This window comes from Aythya marila (assembly GCF_965140915.1).
Source record: "Aythya marila genome assembly, chromosome: 7".
NCBI classification, from domain to species: Eukaryota; Metazoa; Chordata; class Aves; order Anseriformes; family Anatidae; genus Aythya; species Aythya marila.
The window spans coordinates 20,635,938-20,655,532 of NC_139048.1; the positions used below are offsets into that span (position 1 = coordinate 20,635,938).

The window sequence follows — 19,595 nt, forward strand, 5'->3', positions numbered from 1 at the left end:
TTCTTTTCCTGGTCCCTATTTGAAAAGAAAGAGGTGTTGCTGTAGGTTTCTTTCAGATAAGGAGCCTTTAATAATTCAAAACCTGCATTATGTAATGCACTTCTGTGATACATCTTATGGAATGAAAAACAGTTGAAGAAAACTCTGTATGGGCTAATAAGGTGGTGACTGGACTAATCCAGCAATAGGGGTTGGAGGTTTGTGTTTGTATTCTCCAGTCTGGATATGGGGTTCACAGCTGGTGACGGCGGTAGTCTGCCTCTCACTGGCAACTCAGTATTTATTGGTTTGATCTTGCCCAGACAAGGACGAATGCTCCAAAGACAATGGTGGTTGCCAGCATGAATGTGTCAACACTTTTGGAAGCTACGTATGCCAGTGCAGAAATGGCTTTATGCTGCATGAAAATGGCCACGATTGTAAAGAAGGTAGGTCCCTGCTCTCTGCATTCAGGAAAGATGAGCTACCACAAACACAGAGTGCTTCAGGCCTATGTTGGAAGCTAGTTTGTGCAGCCAAGTGCTGTACCAGTCTGGGGCACTGAAAAAGCCCCTGCTAGCTGAAAAACTACTTTGGGAAAGGAAAACAGGGCTTGTTTTCAGCTCCATCCTTTTCCCAGTCAACATCAACACGGTGGCATGGTTGGAGACCATGTCACCGGGAGCAGGGCAGAGGAGAAGGAGGAGCAGGAGAATACATTTGGGAGTGAGGGTGCAGATGAGGTTAATGGGGCCCAGGGGAATAAACTGGTTTCTTTCACCAGCTGACCAGTTAACTCAGCCAGCTAGCGCGGCTGCACCAGGGGATGCCAGACATATAGGCCTTCCTGGGGACAAACCCAGCAGAATTGTGCAGTAATCCTGAAAGACTTTCTCCAGTGACCGAAGTCTTCCCTAGTTCTGCCATGCTTAGGGTCTCATTGGGTGTGAAGTAGCATGTAGGCCATTTCAGTGATGCAGTTCCTGTATGAGACCTACCTTGATGCCTCTGCCTCACGATCTCCCTCTCCTTCTCAAGCTGGTTGTGAGCATAAGCTGAGCAGTGCCGAGGGAATGATGAGCAGTCCAAACTGGCCTGACAAGTACCCAAGCCGGAAAGTGTGCACCTGGAATATCTCTGCAACATCTGGCCACCGAGTGAAAGTAGTGAGTGACCAGTGAATGGGAGTGCCAGGGGAGAAACATGCTCAGAATTGTGTCTCTGTCACTTTTCTTATTCTTGCTGTAGATCTTCAATGAGTTTGAGATTGAACAGCACCAAGAATGTGCCTATGACCACTTGGAAATGTATGATGGGCCCAACAGCAAGTCACCTATCCTCGGTCGCTTCTGTGGCAGCAAGAAACCAGACCCTGTGGTAGCTTCTACCAACAAGATGTTCCTTAGGTTTTACTCTGATGCTTCTGTGCAAAGAAAAGGTTTCCAGGCAAAACACAGCACAGGTAAGCTGATTCCCTGCCAATATCCCAGTGTGATGAGATGTCATCAGATCTCACTGTGTTGTTTACCAGTGAAGATCAGACCCACTTTTTTGCAAAAGGAGCTTAGCGTGGGTTTTATTTGGTTGTAACTTGTGCTAACCAGCTCTCAGACCACTGCTAGCACCATACCATAGATGCTAGCTGAGAGGTCTACTGACATCAGGTGTTCCTACTCATCTTCCCTTGTTTAAATTGAAGATGGTTGGTTGAGCAGCAGCCGCATCTGTTCCTCATCCATCCTCAGAAATTGAGGTGATACAGCTTAGCTTAGCAAGGGATGCCGCTAGGGTATATTGGCCCACACACGGAATGAGCGTATACCAGATTGGTTATGGTGGAAGTAGAGATGTGCTGTGAACAGACACAGCAAACTTGATCTTCTATTTGTGGCAGCCCAGAGGTGGGTGTGTTGTATCAAGGTTCACTTTTCTGAAACCTTTGCCAATAAGTGAACGAAGCAGACTGAGCAGCAGTGCATGTGAGAGGCATCTTCCTCACTGGCAGCGGGGAAACCAAAAGGATCAGGCTCCTCTATATTATGTGGGTCATTGGCTTCATGGATGACTGAAGACTTCACTGTTTTGTCTTAATCGGGTGCAGTGCTTAGTTACCTTCCCTGTTGTACATGTGCTGGAGGTTTTCTTTTCCCACAGACGGCCCAAAAGCGGGATGGCAAGTCTTTGTCATGAGGTAGGGCCTTTGAGGAGACTGTGTCTTGTGCCCTTTCTTCCTTCAGTGTGTGGCGGGCTCTTAAAGGCTGAAGTGCAAACTAAGGAGCTGTATTCCCATGCTCAGTTTGGGGACAACAACTATCCAGGTCAAGCCAACTGTGACTGGGTGATTGTAGCTGAAGATGGTTATGGGGTGGAGCTGATATTCCAGACATTTGAGGTCGAGGAAGAAGCTGACTGTGGGTACGACTACATGGAGATCTACGATGGTTATGACAGCACTGCACCCTGCCTGGGACGCTTCTGTGGTTCAGGGGTAAGCCATAGTGATGGTGAATTCACAGTGCTGGCTGGAGGTGGGACAGAAGGGAACTCGTGTCCTTTTTCAGAGAGGGTCAGCAGTCACAAATTGGTGATGAGAATGCCTTGTGTGTCTGTGTTTTGCTTCTTCCCCTCCTGGTAAAGATTACAGTCATTTTATCTGCTATACAGAGTTGGTCTGAAAACCCTTCCAACTGTCTTTCCCTTGCTAAGCTAGGGCTGTGTGCAATCAGCATGGGACTGCTGCATTGCTGTGCCCTAGCCTGGCCCCAAAAGCATTGTGTGAAAGTAAGAAACTACTTCCAGAGACTGGTTTAATCCTCAGTTACTTCCTGCCTGCAGCCAAGGTACATTGCAGTCATGCTCTGGAGAGAGTGAAGGGCGGAGCTGTTTGACTCTGGGATGGTGTCCTGTCTCCTAAATTGTTATCTGTGTCCCCCTTTAACAGAAGTGACTCTGGAATTGGGGTCACTCACTCCAACAGTGTGTGGTATTTAAAACCAGAGGTTCCATGTTTGGTTTCTCTAGGACTTCAGCGATGAAACAGAGAATGTGCTTATTGAATTTAAAGAGAAACAATCAGGCAGCCCATGTGTCACACCAGCCTGTGCAAACTGGGGAAATGGTCTGGAAAACAAGCAAAGGCATAGCAGATTGGTGCGTAGAAGTTCAGGACAGGGGGGCAGTAATCACCTAAACCAGAGAAGAAACCAGACCCTGTGGTAGCTTCTACCAACAAGATGTTCCTTAGGTTTTACTCTGATGCTTCTGTGCAAAGAAAAGGTTTCCAGGCAAAACACAGCACAGGTAAGCTGATTCCCTGCCAATATCCCAGTGTGATGAGATGTCATCAGATCTCACTGTGTTGTTTACCAGTGAAGATCAGACCCACTTTTTTGCAAAAGGAGCTTAGCGTGGGTTTTATTTGGTTGTAACTTGTGCTAACCAGCTCTCAGACCACTGCTAGCACCATACCATAGATGCTAGCTGAGAGGTCTACTGACATCAGGTGTTCCTACTCATCTTCCCTTGTTTAAATTGAAGATGGTTGGTTGAGCAGCAGCCGCATCTGTTCCTCATCCATCCTCAGAAATTGAGGTGATACAGCTTAGCTTAGCAAGGGATGCCGCTAGGGTATATTGGCCCACACACGGAATGAGCGTATACCAGATTGGTTATGGTGGAAGTAGAGATGTGCTGTGAACAGACACAGCAAACTTGATCTTCTATTTGTGGCAGCCCAGAGGTGGGTGTGTTGTATCAAGGTTCACTTTTCTGAAACCTTTGCCAATAAGTGAACGAAGCAGACTGAGCAGCAGTGCATGTGAGAGGCATCTTCCTCACTGGCAGCGGGGAAACCAAAAGGATCAGGCTCCTCTATATTATGTGGGTCATTGGCTTCATGGATGACTGAAGACTTCACTGTTTTGTCTTAATCGGGTGCAGTGCTTAGTTACCTTCCCTGTTGTACATGTGCTGGAGGTTTTCTTTTCCCACAGACGGCCCAAAAGCGGGATGGCAAGTCTTTGTCATGAGGTAGGGCCTTTGAGGAGACTGTGTCTTGTGCCCTTTCTTCCTTCAGTGTGTGGCGGGCTCTTAAAGGCTGAAGTGCAAACTAAGGAGCTGTATTCCCATGCTCAGTTTGGGGACAACAACTATCCAGGTCAAGCCAACTGTGACTGGGTGATTGTAGCTGAAGATGGTTATGGGGTGGAGCTGATATTCCAGACATTTGAGGTCGAGGAAGAAGCTGACTGTGGGTACGACTACATAGAGATCTACGATGGTTATGACAGCACTGCACCCTGCCTGGGACGCTTCTGTGGTTCAGGGGTAAGCCATAGTGATGGTGAATTCACAGTGCTGGCTGGAGGTGGGACAGAAGGGAACTCGTGTCCTTTTTCAGAGAGGGTCAGCAGTCACAAATTGGTGATGAGAATGCCTTGTGTGTCTGTGTTTTGCTTCTTCCCCTCCTGGTAAAGATTACAGTCATTTTATCTGCTATACAGAGTTGGTCTGAAAACCCTTCCAACTGTCTTTCCCTTGCTAAGCTAGGGCTGTGTGCAATCAGCATGGGACTGCTGCATTGCTGTGCCCTAGCCTGGCCCCAAAAGCATTGTGTGAAAGTAAGAAACTACTTCCAGAGACTGGTTTAATCCTCAGTTACTTCCTGCCTGCAGCCAAGGTACATTGCAGTCATGCTCTGGAGAGAGTGAAGGGCGGAGCTGTTTGACTCTGGGATGGTGTCCTGTCTCCTAAATTGTTATCTGTGTCCCCCTTTAACAGAAGTGACTCTGGAATTGGGGTCACTCACTCCAACAGTGGGTGGTATTTAAAACCAGAGGTTCCATGTTTGGTTTCTCTAGGACTTCAGCGATGAAACAGAGAATGTGCTTATTGAATTTAAAGAGAAACAATCAGGCAGCCCATGTGTCACACCAGCCTGTGCAAACTGGGGAAATGGTCTGGAAAACAAGCAAAGGCATAGCAGATTGGTGCGTAGAAGTTCAGGACAGGGGGGCAGTAATCACCTACCTGCATGCTGTCAAACAGAGTGGTGGGGAAAGCATCAGTCCTGCAGAGAAGCATGGGGAGGCTATTGCAGGACACAACAGTGAGGGAAATAGCCAGTTTTGCTTGTAAGATATATGGCTAAGTTATTTTGCTGCTAATCGACCCTGGAAGGGCCTCAGCTGCCTACAGGGTCCACTTTGCATTGTGTCATTTCCTGAAAAGATTAGGACAAATTAGAGCATACTCAGAAGGCTGGAACAAGAATGTCAAGGGAGTCCTGTGAATGTGACCTACCAAAACCAACCGGAAGAACTGGGATTGTAGAATGGACTGGCATCAGTCGTCACATGTTAAAAGGCATGCATGCAAAGAGCAAGGGTATATGCTCAGGAAAGCGGGCAGGGCAGGAGGTACTGAGTTCTCAGTATTTGTGTTTTCTGGCCAGTCTGTCTTCACTGTGAGCTTGAACTCTGGTATCGTAATGCAGTTATTTAGCATGCAAACTTGACCAATCTATGTTCTCTCTCTCTTTTTTTTGTTTTTTGTTTTGGTCTTCCTTTTCTGCAGCCTCTGGAAGAAATCTACTCTGCAGGGGATTCCATCATGATTCGATTTCACACAGATGACACCATTAACAAGAAAGGCTTTCACGCCCGATACATAAGTACCAAATTTCAGGATGCACTGCATATGAGAAAGTAATGTGACTGCTCCTTTCAGACATTCCCCATCTGAAGATTGAGACATTTAACTGTGATCTTTGTCTTTTTTTAAGCTTCTGTGCACCTGGCCTAAAGCAGTGTACAGCATTTTCTGTAACTAAAACTAAATCCAGTCACAAAAGTTTGCCTCTGAAATCATTAGCTTGACCCTCTCTTGTTAACATACCCAGGACCAAAAATTGTCTTCTAATCATATCTGTCAGGGCATAATCATTGTATTTTGCACAGCTTCCCATGGGGTTGAGTGAAGACTGAGCTTGAGCTGAGAGAAGTCTCGGTCTCTTGAATATCCTGTCTCTAGGTGACATTTTCTAAGCATCCTGTACATGAGCTGTGTGAATGCATTTCCTGGAGCAGATGATGAGGACAGCCACCCGGTAGGATTTTCTCAAAGGACCTTGGGGAGCACCCACTCTCCCCTACAAAGTACTCTGTGCAATAAGTGAACGACCAGACGGCCAGGACTCCAAATTCCATGGCTCCTCCTATCCCATCCATTTATTGTCTTGGTTATCGTGGCTTGAGAGGTAGGAAACGGTATGGGGACGGTCTCTTTAGGGCTGCTAGCTACTTGGACCACAATGAACAAGAAGTGCCCCGTGCCTGATCTGCAGTAATTGTCACAGTATGTGTTGAATGGGCGTACTTCCAGGCAGTGGCCAAATGAAATGCTGTGGCTGACAGGGCAGTGCTTCTGTAGGAGGCAAGGCATGAATGTGTGATGGTGGCAAAGCTTAGGAACTGGAATGCTGGCAGCCTGCTCCCATTACACTACCAGGCAAGGCAGCTCAGAGGGCTGTGGCAGCAGTCCAGGCCTTATTTTAAATAAGAACTCTCTCCTCACTCCACCCGTGTTTGCTTTCCCAGTCTTCTTTATGCTGCTTCCATTCCACACTCCTGTTGTTCCTTAGTACCACTTTTTTTGTGAGCCCTTCCTTTTCATAGCTGTCTGAGTTGCTCTCCCCAGAGCTCTCCACAGCTACCTAGGGGTGCTCTGTGACATCAGCTAGCCAGAGCATCGCACAGAAGGACACACTGAGTCAGAATTGGACAGAATATCTTAGCATAGTGTCACTGGTTGTTCCTGAGGCAGAGGAACACAGGCCATGCTGCAGGTCAGTTCTGGTGAACTCTGGGAACCTGTCAAATATGTGCATGCTGCAGGCACAGGATGAGGAATGGAAGAGCTCTGCTGATTTCTGCTGCTTCTCCGTTCTTTGCTAGCCCATGACCCGGTCTATTAGTTTCATAGCAGTCCTACAGCCCGGGCATGCGTGCGAGATGATGAATTAAGCACTTTGAGCTGTAAGTCTGAGATGTGCTCTGTGTTGCAGTTAATTATATATGTGGAAGCTACTGCAGCATGGACTTGCATAATTAACAGATAGCTTGGCACTTCTTTGGTAAAAAGTAGGGAAAAATGCGCTTTGTGGGGAAGCACTGTAATTGAACTGTTATGGGAGAAAAAAAAGATTTTATTAGGAATATTTCATTAAGGCACTCATGGGCAATTATGAGCTAAAAGCTGAGGTATGTTAGCTTTAATAAAGTATTTATAATCCAAGGATTACTATGTTTACATAACCAATGTACTGTCAGGCTCTGGGGTGACACCTTCTGCTTGGGTGTATGACTGAAGTGGGGGGCCAGCGCCACTGTCAGGCACAAATGACCTTTCTGGAGATGAGGCCTTTTCCAGATGGATAATAAATTGACCCATCCCTCTCCAGAAGTCCTTGAACAGAATGCGATCCAAGTATTGTGAATACTATGGGAAGCAAATGCATGAAAATATTTTCTTGCTTAGAACAAGAAAAATAAAATTTATACACACACATGGTTGTATGTATATAAAATGTGCATGTAGAAGACCAGTAGTCAAAGCCTTAATTGTCATGTGACCAATACTGATCCATTGACTATAGCTTTACTGCAGACTGCATAAAACCATGTTATTTCTGTTTGTTTTTCTAGCTCTGTTTTGTTTCTGTTTTCATTTTGTGTGGCCTTTTTACAGGGAAGGCCTTTTGTCTCAAGCTGTTTGTCCATAGAGGTCTGGGAAAGTGAGGTCTGCTAGCTGGGGTCTCTTCCTTGCCCCCATTCAAGCAAAAGTGCGGTGACTCAGGTCTGGAAATAAAAGCCTGACGCCAGTCCCTGTGAAGCAGAAGGAAAGTTCCAAGTGGCAAGCAGCAGTTCAGATTTCCTGGCTCTCTAATGGGAGTAATGATTCTGGAGAGAAGTTACTGTAGAAGCTTCCTGTGTACTTCAACATCTGTGCTCTCTGTTGCGATATTTTCTCATCTTTCTCAGACTGTATTCAATGCTCTGGTTTGTTGCAATAGGGTTTGATGGATCTGCTGCATTTGTTACCATTCAAGCAGGTGTCTCTTGTGACAGTGTACTCACAACTGTTGTACTGTACGTTTCAACCAATGATCTGTGTGGAGTATTTCTGCTGTACTGACTGGGCTTAACAGTCAATAATTCTAAACATGTGAAAGTTCCTTAAGAAAAAAAAAGTGAGACCCTTTAAGGTGTATATACATATTCTGGTCTTCATGTGGTTTTACCTTTCACTAACTAAAATAATTTTTTTTAGAGGGGGAGGGAGTGGGAGGGTGTGGGGGCAATCAAAATGTACATGTGCAGAATGAGTCTCTGCATTCATTAAAGACTGGATTCAGTTGCATGTTCTGTTGTATGCATGCATTTACCACGTCGTCAAGGGGAGAGAATTTCTTAATACGTTTCTTGTTTCTGCTGACTGTTGGTTGTGTCCGCAGCTAATAGCGGGTGGGATTTCCTGTCTGCAGAAAGTAACTTTTGCTTGAGCCTTCGCTTGATCTTGGTTTTGGGAATCAGAAGGACACTTAGGCAGTGACACTTGGTCAGCCAAAGGCTACATCATTGTCTTGTGTTCTGTGCTGATCCTTTAGTGACCTGGGATGTAGATCTACAGTGATAAATGTGGATGTGGAAATTAGTCCAAAAAGTAGGTTTCAAAAGAGAAAGCTCATATAGTGCTCTACAGGGTAGAGCCTTCAGCAGCAGGTCCCAAAGACTCCAAAATGAGTTCCAAAATAAGGGGCCAGGAAGCCTTCAGTCACATAGCCAGTTATGGGCTAAAGTGATGTTGAAGCATTGGAAACGATGCAGACCAAGGGAAGCCAGTGGGGAATGGGAGGTAAAATAGAAGACGGAATATGAACCAATGCAGCAGCTCATGGAGAAACACTGACATCTGCAGTTGCAGCAAGGTATGTTCTCACTGTGTGCATGATCTATCTGTTGTACGTGCGGGGACCTTTCACAGGCTTATATATATATTCACTGTGGTTCAAATAGCATTGTCCTTTAATTTCTCTTTCCACTCTGATTGCCAGCTACCAGTGCTGTGGGAAATGGCCAAGCCTCATTTTAAGAGACGGGACTTAATTTTCCAGAAAGTGCCCAAGAACCGTCCAGTCACCATGTGTGAGATGCTGAAGGGAATACCTGTTGTCTGCCAGGAGATGCTTCATCCTCTAAAAGCATGAATTCAGTGGTACATCACAGTGGAGACAGAGAAGGTTGTCCACAGCAGAGAGCCGTTGGTCTCAGCATCAGGCATGAAACAAGCTGGCCGAAATCCTCCACTTTGTCCTGGCATTCCCAGTAAGCGTGCTCTGTCAGACAAGGTGTTAGCCTTAGAGAATAAAAGTAGGATTCCCCTCAGGCTGGGCTCTGGTACGAATTAAACACATCATCTGAGCCAGGAGCACTTTTGCTTGCCATAAGGCAGATAAAAAGGAGGTGGAGTCCTCAGTGCCCTGAAGCTCAGCTTTCCACGTGCTAGCCAGACTCTGCCCCCGGCAGAGGAGCTGCTTTACCAGGTGTGCTGGGATCCAGCCAGGTTACTTGACTCACCCTGACAGAAATGCCATCGTCTCTTCCTCTTTACAGGTCTGCAGTTTGTTTTTTAGCAGGAAGAGAAGCGTATCTTAAAAGGAGTGCTAACCTGGAGCCGGACGGTCAGCTGTTAGCGCGTGCAGGGATTTCTCAGGGAGAAGAGCAAAATGGTGAGTGGGAGCCGTGCTGTCTCTCTCGGTTGATGGATGAACTCAGGGGAGCGGTCAGGGCAAGAGAAGTGAGGCCATTGGAACACTCAGGTGTTTGGTGGAATGCTCCCTGGGAGCATTCAGCCCTCCTGTTTTCTGTCCCAACCAAGTCAGTCGAGCTGGCCCTTCTGCTCTCTCTGCGTTTCCCTGTAGTGCAACCAATGCTTTCTGACACCTGACTGGGTTTTAGTGTCTATCTCAGCTTTTCTGTCCTGGAGGTGTCACCTGGTATTGGGCAGTTGGGGCAAAGTGGAAGCATGGTTGTGTTGTTTTCTTTTTTAAGCTAAACTGCAGTATAAAGCTTTCTCTTGCCCAGGATGTGCCCTCGGCAGACAGTAGCTCCTGTAGTTAATGCTGCATGGAAATCTACCCAACTCACGTCAGGTCACTGACACTCAGAGCCCTGTAAACATCATGCTAGAGTAATCTGGGCAATCGGCAAACAAAAGCAGGGGCACTGCAGTCATTTGTCTGCAACCACTATGTTGAATTATGCTCACTTTAAGTTTTGAAATGTCAGAGCAGGCAGATCAGGATTTTCAGCTGGGACAACTAGAAGTATTGATACATTGGAAGTCAATAGTAATTTACATGCAAAGATCCTTTCTCTCACAATGGGTAGTGTACAAATTTCCGTAATTTATTTTTTTTGCAACTGACTTGAGACAATTGCTTTAAGCTCTTGTACACTTGAGAGAAACGGGCTAGTTCTGTGTCTTGCTCCAGTGCAGAACCAGGCTTTTCCTTTAAATAAGGGCTTACTTTATACTTTCTGTCCTCAAGTGTTAAGGGATTAAGTCTTTACCCCTGGTCTGAAACTATGATTAAATAAGCTAGGAAAAGCATTTCTACTCAAATCAAGGGCTTCCAGTCATGTTATTGCAAGGAACAAATAGACCTGTTGCTAGCTGGCAACTTGATTTTGTTAACAGTCAACGGCACACACAGATCTAGTTTCACAAATACCTTGAGCACAGAGAGGTGAACAGAGGTAAACAACACATTTTATGTGGCTCCTTCTCTTCGGACTTTCATTTAACCTGCATATGCACAGTCCTGGAAATAATCACGAAGTCCATTAAGTGTACGGTCTTTAACCGAGAAGAAGGAAATAAAATAAATGTACAGCTTCAGAGAAGATAAATATCCAAGCTCAAACATTAACAGGTCAGCTGTTCAGAAAGGCATGTGTCAGTGAGGAAGCTCAAAGAATGCACAATAGGAAGTTCAGGTGAGAACATCTCTGTTGTATTTCATTCCCAGCTGGCAGCCTGGGTGCAGCGGTACCTGGGCCTCTGGGGAGTTAGAAAGAAATCAATCCTTCTCATTTGGTGACCAGTTGTTAACTGTGTCTGCTCAGAGGCATTTCCCAACATCTGCAGTCCCTACGACAAGCTGTTGAAAGGTTATGCTTCCAGTTCAATGTCCACGGCCTGCCTGTAAAGGCCACGGTTCTGAACATGCCTCCAGCTGCAGTCTGTAGTGGGAGGATCAGTTCTGGACCTTTCAATGAGCATTATGATCCTTCACGCCCGGTGATGTGTCGTGCTCCTAGACCACAGGCCTTAGACTGGGCTGAGACTGAAGAGCCAAATCTCTCTCAGCTTGCTTGCGTTCGAGCCTTCCTTCTCCATAAACTGCAATCCAGACTTTTATTGGCACGCTTTGACCTCCCTGATCTGAAATAACCATGCCCAACTCAGGGCATGGCAGCAGAACTTCCTGCAGGCAGAAAAAGGGCAGCTTTCTGCCAGCTCCCTCCCTACTGGCTTTTGGTGGATGCAAAGTGAAGCTCCCTTTCAGTCTTCTCCTGTCACCTTCCACATCAGTTCCAGGGGAGATCTCTGCAGATTTGCTCTTTCGCTCCTTTTTATTTAATTCCTGTGTGTTTCTGGTGCTGACCAGGGTTCAGTAATAACATTGAACCTACCTGTCTTAACAGAGTTGCTTCCTGTGGATTAAAGAAGAGGAGGGAGAGGCTTCTGCACTGCTTGCCCTCATTGCCAGCCTCAAAGCTAAGCTTCCCTTCCCAGCACTGTCAGTAGCACCCGTCCCTACAGGCGGCCTCAGCTGCCCACAGAGCTCACCATCTAATGGACGCAGTACTGCTTCCAACAGTACAGCTACACCAGCAAGAGAGATTGAGAGCAGCTTTTAACTTTCTCCAAGCCTCTTTCTGCATTCCTCCTAGAATGGTAGTGTCTGTATCCCAGCTGCCCCAGGCAGCAAAACATCACCAAACAGCTGTTGTTCTGCCTGTGGAAACAATTTAGTCAGGAAGGAGTTAATGTCTTTTTTCATCTGTCTGTTGAATCAACAAGAGCAGGAACTGCAGCTGGTCTGGGGCTCAGAGGCTGCAGGTGGAGGTGCTTGCTGTCTTACCAGCTGCCACTTTCCTGTAGCTCCCCAGCCACTGTGGGGACAAAGAGCCTTGTCCTCCCTCACTGGGAGCTAGCTGCCAGGGTGAGCTCCTTGCGCGATAATCCCCGACTACTCAGAGGAGGCTCTGCATGGCGTAAGCAATTCCAGTAAACCGGTTCAAGTTTATTTATTTGTATTGCTTTCTTAAGTAGTACGACATGCTCTTTGTTTTCTCTGGAATAACTATCACAACTTAATATTCAGATCAGATCGGTATATTCTCATGCCGTCACCTCCAGTCACTTCAGAAATATCCCTGCCCACTCCCACAGATGGTCAGGGCACCTGATACTCAATTCCGTTTTTTATTTTCTATTTGTATTTTTGTTATTTCTCTGCAGACAACAACATTTTCCAAAGCCTTTTACAACACAACAGTAAGTACACTGCATAGGATGAAGATCTATTGCCTACTCAGCACTGTGGTACATATAGGAGCTGGGGAAGTTCTGGAAGAGAAGGAGGTGCTGTTCTGGGTGGGCGGCTGCTGGGGATCTTCTCTGACATACTGTCCTAACGCCACTGACGTTATATTGTAGCAATAAGGGCAGGTGAGATGCTTACAGAACCCCCAGTCCTGCATTTGTGCCTGTTTTCTCGTTTATTTAGAAATGGGCAAATCCAGTAAGTTTGCAGTATTTTACTGCATGAGCTGTCAGCTGCAGGCGGTGGGTCAGTCTGGGCAAGGGAATAACAAGCGATGCGCTTGCCACCATCACTGTGTGATAGGCTTTTTTGTCGTGGGGCCTCAGCTGCCTTAGGAGCTGGGTGGGACATTTTTCAATGGCTAGAAAAATCCAGAGGGTTTTGTTTTGGGTTACACGCAGTTTTCAGGGCCCTGCACTACACGCATTGCTTCTGTGAACCCAGGCAGAGTGTGCAGCACCCTCCACTGACTGATGCTCGAGGGAAGGCCAAGCAGGCAGATGATGTGGCAGGGACAGAGAGCAGCCTGTTGCAAAAGCACATCATTTCTTGGGGCTTCCTGCTATCCTTTTTGCTGCTTCCCCTTCAGAGTCCAGCTTTCTCCGGCATATATTTGTGCTTATTTCCTGCGTACGCTTTTTTTTTTTCCAGCCCTAAGCCCCTTTCTGAGGAAGAACATGTATTCCTTCCAGGCAGAGCCATTGCTGGAAGGACCAAAGTCTGGGTTCTTGCTTATGACTGGCTCTCACAGGCCACAGCCTCAGGGTGCAGCCGAGTTCTCAGTGTGTAACCTACCATGGGCTGTTATTGAAGTCTTGCAACTGCTTGCTTAGCCTCTGTCCATGTTAGCTTTATATGAAATATATTTTCGCAATGTTCTTTAACCATCTTATTTCTAGACTTCTGCAACTACAATAGGAAACACAGCTGTCCAAGCAGATTGTTATGGGGTAAGACTTTGCTTTGTTATTTAATGAGATTGTTTTCATGGAGCATTTTCCCTCTAAAATCAAATCTTTGCTACCTTTGTCCATTCCCATGTGTGGTGCAGCTGGGCTAGATGCCTCTGTTGTGGCCCAGGGCTGCAGTTTTGTCTCTCACATTGGCTATCCTTGTTGCATGCTAGCCCCACACTCTGCTACTGAGCACAGCATTAAAGGATCACCATGCATGCATTTGACCTGATTCTCTTTCTTTGTGAGTTAGTACCAGCCCTGGGTGATTGGAGTAGCTGCAGGGATACCCAGCTTCCTGGCCTTGGTCCTTGCAGTCATCTTGGCAGTGGTCTGTGTTCTCCAGTGGTCAAACTTCAGCTGGAAGCAGGTAAATACCTTCCATCTCCTGGATGCCTTGCCACTTGTGAGCCTAGTCCTCTACATCAGAGTTCTGGTTCAGTACCTTCTGCAGCTCTTAGGATGTTCAAGACTGAACCCCTAGGCACCCCTACCCACAAACCGTCACTGCTCTGCTTAGGAGTTACAGGATCATAAAGGTAAAAGAGAAATTCGTGTGAAAATATGGGAGAGTTACTGCCAAGTGGTCCGTTAACTAGCAGGAAGTAACCAAAGAATCTATCATCATTGTTCTTCAGTGGATTTCTCTTGTTATTTGCTAGAGGAAATCATTCGTTCAGGAATCCTCTGACTACAAAATAGTGTTATTTAGTTCCCCAAACACTGCCGCATCGTTTCATACTATGTGGTCAACTTTTTCCTCTGTTCCAGCCCATGGGGTGGGTTTAAATGCCCACCTCCCCATTGGTGGGGTAGAGCGAGGGGGTTGTGTAGTACCCTGCCTTGTTCCTCTGGGGTGAAAAAGCATTCATGTGTCCACGGAAGAGGAAAATCAGGAAGCATTGTGGCAGCCAAACACTGATGGTTCTATGGCCCTTTCCTCCCCCTACCACTTTTCTAGGTGTTTTAACCAGCTCTAGGGCTTGCATGGCTCATTGTTTTCTTACTTCAGAACAAAACCTGTAACAGTACCGAGGGAGGTGATTTCCATGTTGTTGTTGTTGGTTGAAGTTTTTTTGATTTGTTTTGTTTTCTCTGTGTGTAATTGTGCTAGTGAGTGTTTTCCCCTATATTAAAGGGGACCAGGTGGGTTTAGGATGATGTAGTGAAGGCGATTCTTGGGCATCAAGGGTTCACTGCTACAAGGTAATTCCCATGGGCTCACATCAAGTGGCCCGTGTAATTGTCCCAGATGAAAAATCATTTTGACGTCCAGCTTAGATTGTTAGATATTATTCCATGTGGTTATTTCGGCCCCGAGTATGTTCTGAGTTCTGAGCACTTTGGTAACAGGACGTTTTTTCCCTGCTCTGTACTTCTTGAACTGTTGTTGGTGAATTGTAGATAGGTGGTGTTTGTCACTCTTTCTGCTCACCTCTTCAGAGAAGTGGCTGTCCTGAGATACAGGAAGAACACGAATATGAACGATCTCCTCCCAGACCTCCAGATGTAAGTCATCTGTTAACTGATTCTTACTGTAGCACACAGGCTTCCGAGTGAGTTACTAAACAAAGGACTGGCTTTAAGGGTAGCCCTAGACAAATAATAGAGACTTCATGGAAAGCTCTCTCCCCATGCTTGCCTGTGGCTCCTACACTACTGCTGTTTCTAGCTGTATGTCTGTCTGGTGCAATCTCAGATGAGGGGCCAGCAATAGAGTGCCATTGTTTTTAGAGTACACAGGTATTCCAGCTGCATCCTGCATGGGCAAAAATGGAGGGAGGAATGAACCTGAAATATGAGCAAATACATTTTCTTCAAAATACTGCCAAACATTTCCAAAGGAAGGCAGGAATTCTCATGCACTGTATTCTCTCTAGCCTGAGTATTTTGTTACAGCCATTGCAGAAATAATATTTTGCTTCTAGGACTTTTATCTGACCATGATGGAGGAGACGACAAACGTCTATGTAAATGGAGATCAACAAAAACACTTCAGACCAGACATCCAAGCACAGGCAAAGCCCCCAAGGATGAATAAGCCCAGAAGAGAGCCACCTGTGGTGGAATACGTTTATGAAAATCATCCTCCCTTTCACTGAGAGAAAAGCACCAAATTGTGGCTGGAACCAGAAATAACAGACACAATCCTTTTCCTGGACACTAGGGGCTACACAGCTGCATTTCATGAACAAGAGTTTTCTCTTTGTGCATACAGGAAATTCTAGAGAACAGGACAAAGAGACTGCATGGCGAAAGAACCCGTTTGGAATTATGCCTCTGAGATATGGAAGCAAAATGAGATTCCCCTCATTTTGGAAGTAACAAAGTGCTGTGGGAGAGGTGGTCTTGCTGTTCTCCTGAATTTAGTTTATTTTAATAAAGAACATCTAAATCCTTGTAGTGACAGTAGAGTGGACAAGTAGAGTGTTTGCTGGAATCCCCACATTCAGGTTCTTGAGCTCCTCACAACTGCTTGGGAAAACATGAATGAACCCTTGTTTTCATTTGACAGAAGGAGACTAGACTGTAAATGAGGTGAAGTGATAAGCCCAAGAAAACTGGAGGGAGTGAAGTTCCAGCTGCTGACTTTAGCCCCAGGGATGGCAATTTCCCTTAGTTCTCGGCTAATCCTTACCCACAGTGGTGTCTCACTCACACTATTTTCTCTGTGCCCCTACAACAGGTATTTCAGCCAGGAGGTGAAGTAGGAATGCTTATTCTCCTATGATTTCAGTAAGAGACACCATTCAGAGAAATGGTCTCCTCTGCAGCCCCATCTTGATTCATGCGAGGATGCTGGGTGGCCACGGTGACAGGCAGGGTTGTGTTGGAAAATGCTTTGGGAAGAAAGAGGAGCCGTAGGGAAGATGCTCCCCGCCTGTGGAAAGGCTGGGCCATGGAGTACCCTAGGAATGAGAGGGGCACCCAGGCGGAGACAGAGGTCCCACCAAAGGGGCACAGCACTGAAAGTAGCCAGAGCTTCAGCCTGTGAATGGAGGAGTGCTGTCATCCAGGAGGGATGCTGCCTGTCAGCTCTTCTGGCAGCGCCGTGGCCACAGGTGCTGTGACCTGCTCTGCAGTGGAGCAGTGGCTGCGGGGACTGCCCCAACCCAAAGAAAGCAGCAGCTCAAGGCCTCATAAATAGATTTTTCTTTATTGGGCTGTTAATGTACACGTACCATACTGTCCATCAGCAGAGCATGCTGCCCTCAGCGGGACACGTGCTGCAGGTCGTGGGCAGCCGCAGGAGCCCTGTTTGTAAGCAATTTGGCTGTTCAGTGGGACTTCTGCACTCAGTGAGCACACACAGTGTCAGTGGTTTGAAGAGCCTGGGACTCTGGGAGCTATCTTCCTGGAGGTGTTGTGTAGGTGAGCCAATACTCCTGTCATTGGATTTAGTAGAGGCGTAGAGATATAGAAGACTAGATGGGCTAGGGAACACCGCACAGAGGTTTCGTGCCCTTCAGCGGGGAAGAGCACAGAGCTGGTAAAAGGGAGGAACATTTCCTAATCCACTCAGCGTAGGGGTTATGCTGAGCTCCTCAGGCTTGAGGACAGCCTTCAAGGTGAAGTTCTGCAAGATGGTGGTCAGGAACAAGAATATCTCCATGCGTGCCAGGCCCTCTCCAGGGCATATTCGCTTCCCTGGAAGTAAAGACAACAAATAGCGCTGAGCAGGTGCTGCTGTGTGGGTTGGAGTTTGTGCTAGGCCTACGTGCTATGCAGCTTTGTTTACTAGGTGCAGCTAGTAAATAAAGCTAGTAAATAGCAGCAGGGAGGTGACTGACTGGGTGTGTGAACGAAGAACAGGAGAAGCCTGGAGAGTGGAGGGAGGAGGCATCACGTGGAGAGGTCGAGAGAGTGAGGTGACACAGCGTGGGTGAGAAAGAGGAGGGCTGGGGCTGTTGGTAGGTGAGTGGTTGCGAGTAGCCTACTTAAAGGTGCCCAGAAAGAGTGGCAGCTCCCAGTAGGAGTTCTAAAAAGCCCCCAAAAGAGAGGGCTGATGTGGTTGGGAAGGAACAGCAGAGAGTAGGTACACAGAGAGCAGCGAGCCCCAGGGAAGTAGTGGCAGGACCACACGGGGAGCAGGTGCTATGGGAAAAAGCAGGGTGGTTCCCCCAGGGGAGGACAGCAGCTCCTGGGAGAGGAAGCCTGTGTGTTACCTGCTGAGAAGGGCATGAAGAGTTCACTCTTCCTAAAGGTGCCGTTCTCGTTCAAGAAATGTCCAGGATTAAACTCATGTGGGTTTGGGAACTCCTTGCTGTTATACAGCACAGAACTGAGGACGGGGAAGATTGTGGTGCCCTGCAGTAAGACAAGAAGAGCAGAAGTGAAGGGGAGGTGACTAAGGTCACTTAACCCAACTGCCTGTCAAGTTAAGGCTGAGCTGACTAGTGCAATCCTCCCAGAGCCTTCAGCGGCCCTTTGGGGACTCTCCCTTTGGAGAGGCACATTTAGGGAGGCCCTGCTAGATGTTACAGCATAGACAGTTGTTCTGGCTGCCCCTCCTGTGTTCCCTTTCTGTTTCAGCCCATTTATCCTCTCCTTTCTCTGGTTGTTTGGGGACACCCCACCTAATTCTTCTTTCTTGGTGTTTCACTATAATGAACTTGTAGATGTACAATGTTCCTTCTTTTCTGTGAGCCCTGAAAAGCAAAAGCACACAAGATTGTAGCTCTCTTCCCTTCTGACAATTTTTTTCCTGCCTCCATCCTCTTTCTTCTTACTTTCTGAGCAGCCCCTGACTGGGGAACAGGATAAATGATCCAGAAGTGATGACAAAAGAGCACTCTGCTAGAAGCTGGACTCTGCTAGTTCCCTGGGTGCTGTCTTGATTTTACAGTGACAGATGAAAATCGTGACGCCAACAGGCCCCATGTTGCTGTTCCCCCAGTGTTTGTGGTCCCTCAGAAGATGGGAAGTAACATGAGCATCACTGCAGTGGTCCAGGCCAAACCAGGCCATGGGCTGCCCTAGCCTATCAGGCTGCCTCTGGGAGTGGCCAACAAGGATTGCCTCAGTAATTGTGTAAGAACAGGGCAAACAGGTTCTGTTCATTCATCTGAATGTAAATACAGTGTCCATCACATTTTGCCTTGGGGTCTCTACTCTCAATAATCACAGACTGACTCTGCCTCCAAGGAGATGCCAGGCTCCCCCAGATGGCAGTGAGCAGTTCCCCAGCTTTGCTGCCTTTGTGAGGAGACACTGCTCTGTTCTATTTGTGAGCTCAGCATGTTTCTACTGATAGGTCAACCCACAGAGCAAGTGAGCAGAGGTGTTGGGCAGACCTAGTTGTTCCAGTTTCAGCCCAGGGGACAGCAACAAGGAATTGCAGGTATGCTACAGCAGCCTGTGGATCTGAGGAAAACTCTATGAAGGCCCAGGTGATGACATGGTCAGGTCACAGCATTTCTAGCTTCAGGCGTGTAACCGACAGCCTGAGAGCAAGCATGCTGCCACCTTGTTGCTGGACTTGAGGGAGCTTGCCCACTAACCTTGGGAATGAAATGCTCTCTGAAGTAGATGTCTTTGGTCACAGCATGAGGGACGCTCAAGGGGATGAGGGTGATAAAGCGCTGGATTTCATGAGCCACTGCATCTGTGTAGGGCATCTGGGTCCGGTCAGCCACACAAGGTCTTCGTGATCGTCCTACGACCCGGTCAATCTCTTCTTGAACTTTCTCTGTCAAGAGAAGCACAAACCATAAGATGGGTGAATAAAGCCAAACCCACCCAAACAGCTTGTCCTAAGCTGTCCACAAACCTCATGGATTTGCTAGCAAATGATGGGAGCATTTATATTGATTTTGGTGTAGTCTGGAAAGCAACTCCACTGCAGCCTGTGCAAACAATGCCCTTATAACAAACTTGGCTAAATAGGAGTAGCAAGAGAGAAAGATGTGGACACAGCCAAATCCCTCGCTGATGAGGGGGTGCATTTGCTGTTGATGGCCAGTGAAGCTGAGGGATGTGTAATGGCCCTT

The 19,595-nt window shown here is 47.1% G+C and overlaps 2 protein-coding genes across 3 annotated transcripts in view; one reads left to right on the top strand and one right to left on the bottom strand.

Annotated features, from left to right (window-relative positions):
- The window catches only part of LOC309880174 (cytochrome P450 2C9-like), a 41,679-nt gene that overhangs the window by 18,884 nt on the left and 3,200 nt on the right, over positions 1-19,595 (bottom strand). Inside the window, exons 7-9 of one of the 2 annotated variants that reach the window (XR_014317905.1) lie at positions 19,107-19,294; positions 17,772-17,913; positions 16,938-17,253 (exon numbers count right to left, since the gene is read on the bottom strand). Coding sequence is in view for 1 of the 2 variants with exons in the window: in XM_082764742.1 (XP_082620868.1) it covers positions 17,072-17,253; positions 17,772-17,913; positions 19,107-19,294 (512 nt within the window). In the remaining variant the exon portion in view is untranslated. Of the gene's footprint in view, positions 1-16,723; positions 17,254-17,771; positions 17,914-19,106; positions 19,295-19,595 lie in introns of those variants that run through there. The other variant, XM_082764742.1, reaches the window with a different exon arrangement.
- On the top strand, positions 1,107-2,926 carry LOC309880131 (tolloid-like protein 2; the record flags this gene model as incomplete). Its single annotated transcript, XM_082764660.1, has 4 exons — positions 1,107-1,145; positions 1,228-1,441; positions 2,217-2,467; positions 2,921-2,926. Exons 2-4 carry the CDS (start codon positions 1,285-1,287, stop codon positions 2,924-2,926), a joined length of 414 nt encoding a protein of 137 aa, XP_082620786.1. The 5' UTR covers positions 1,107-1,145; positions 1,228-1,284.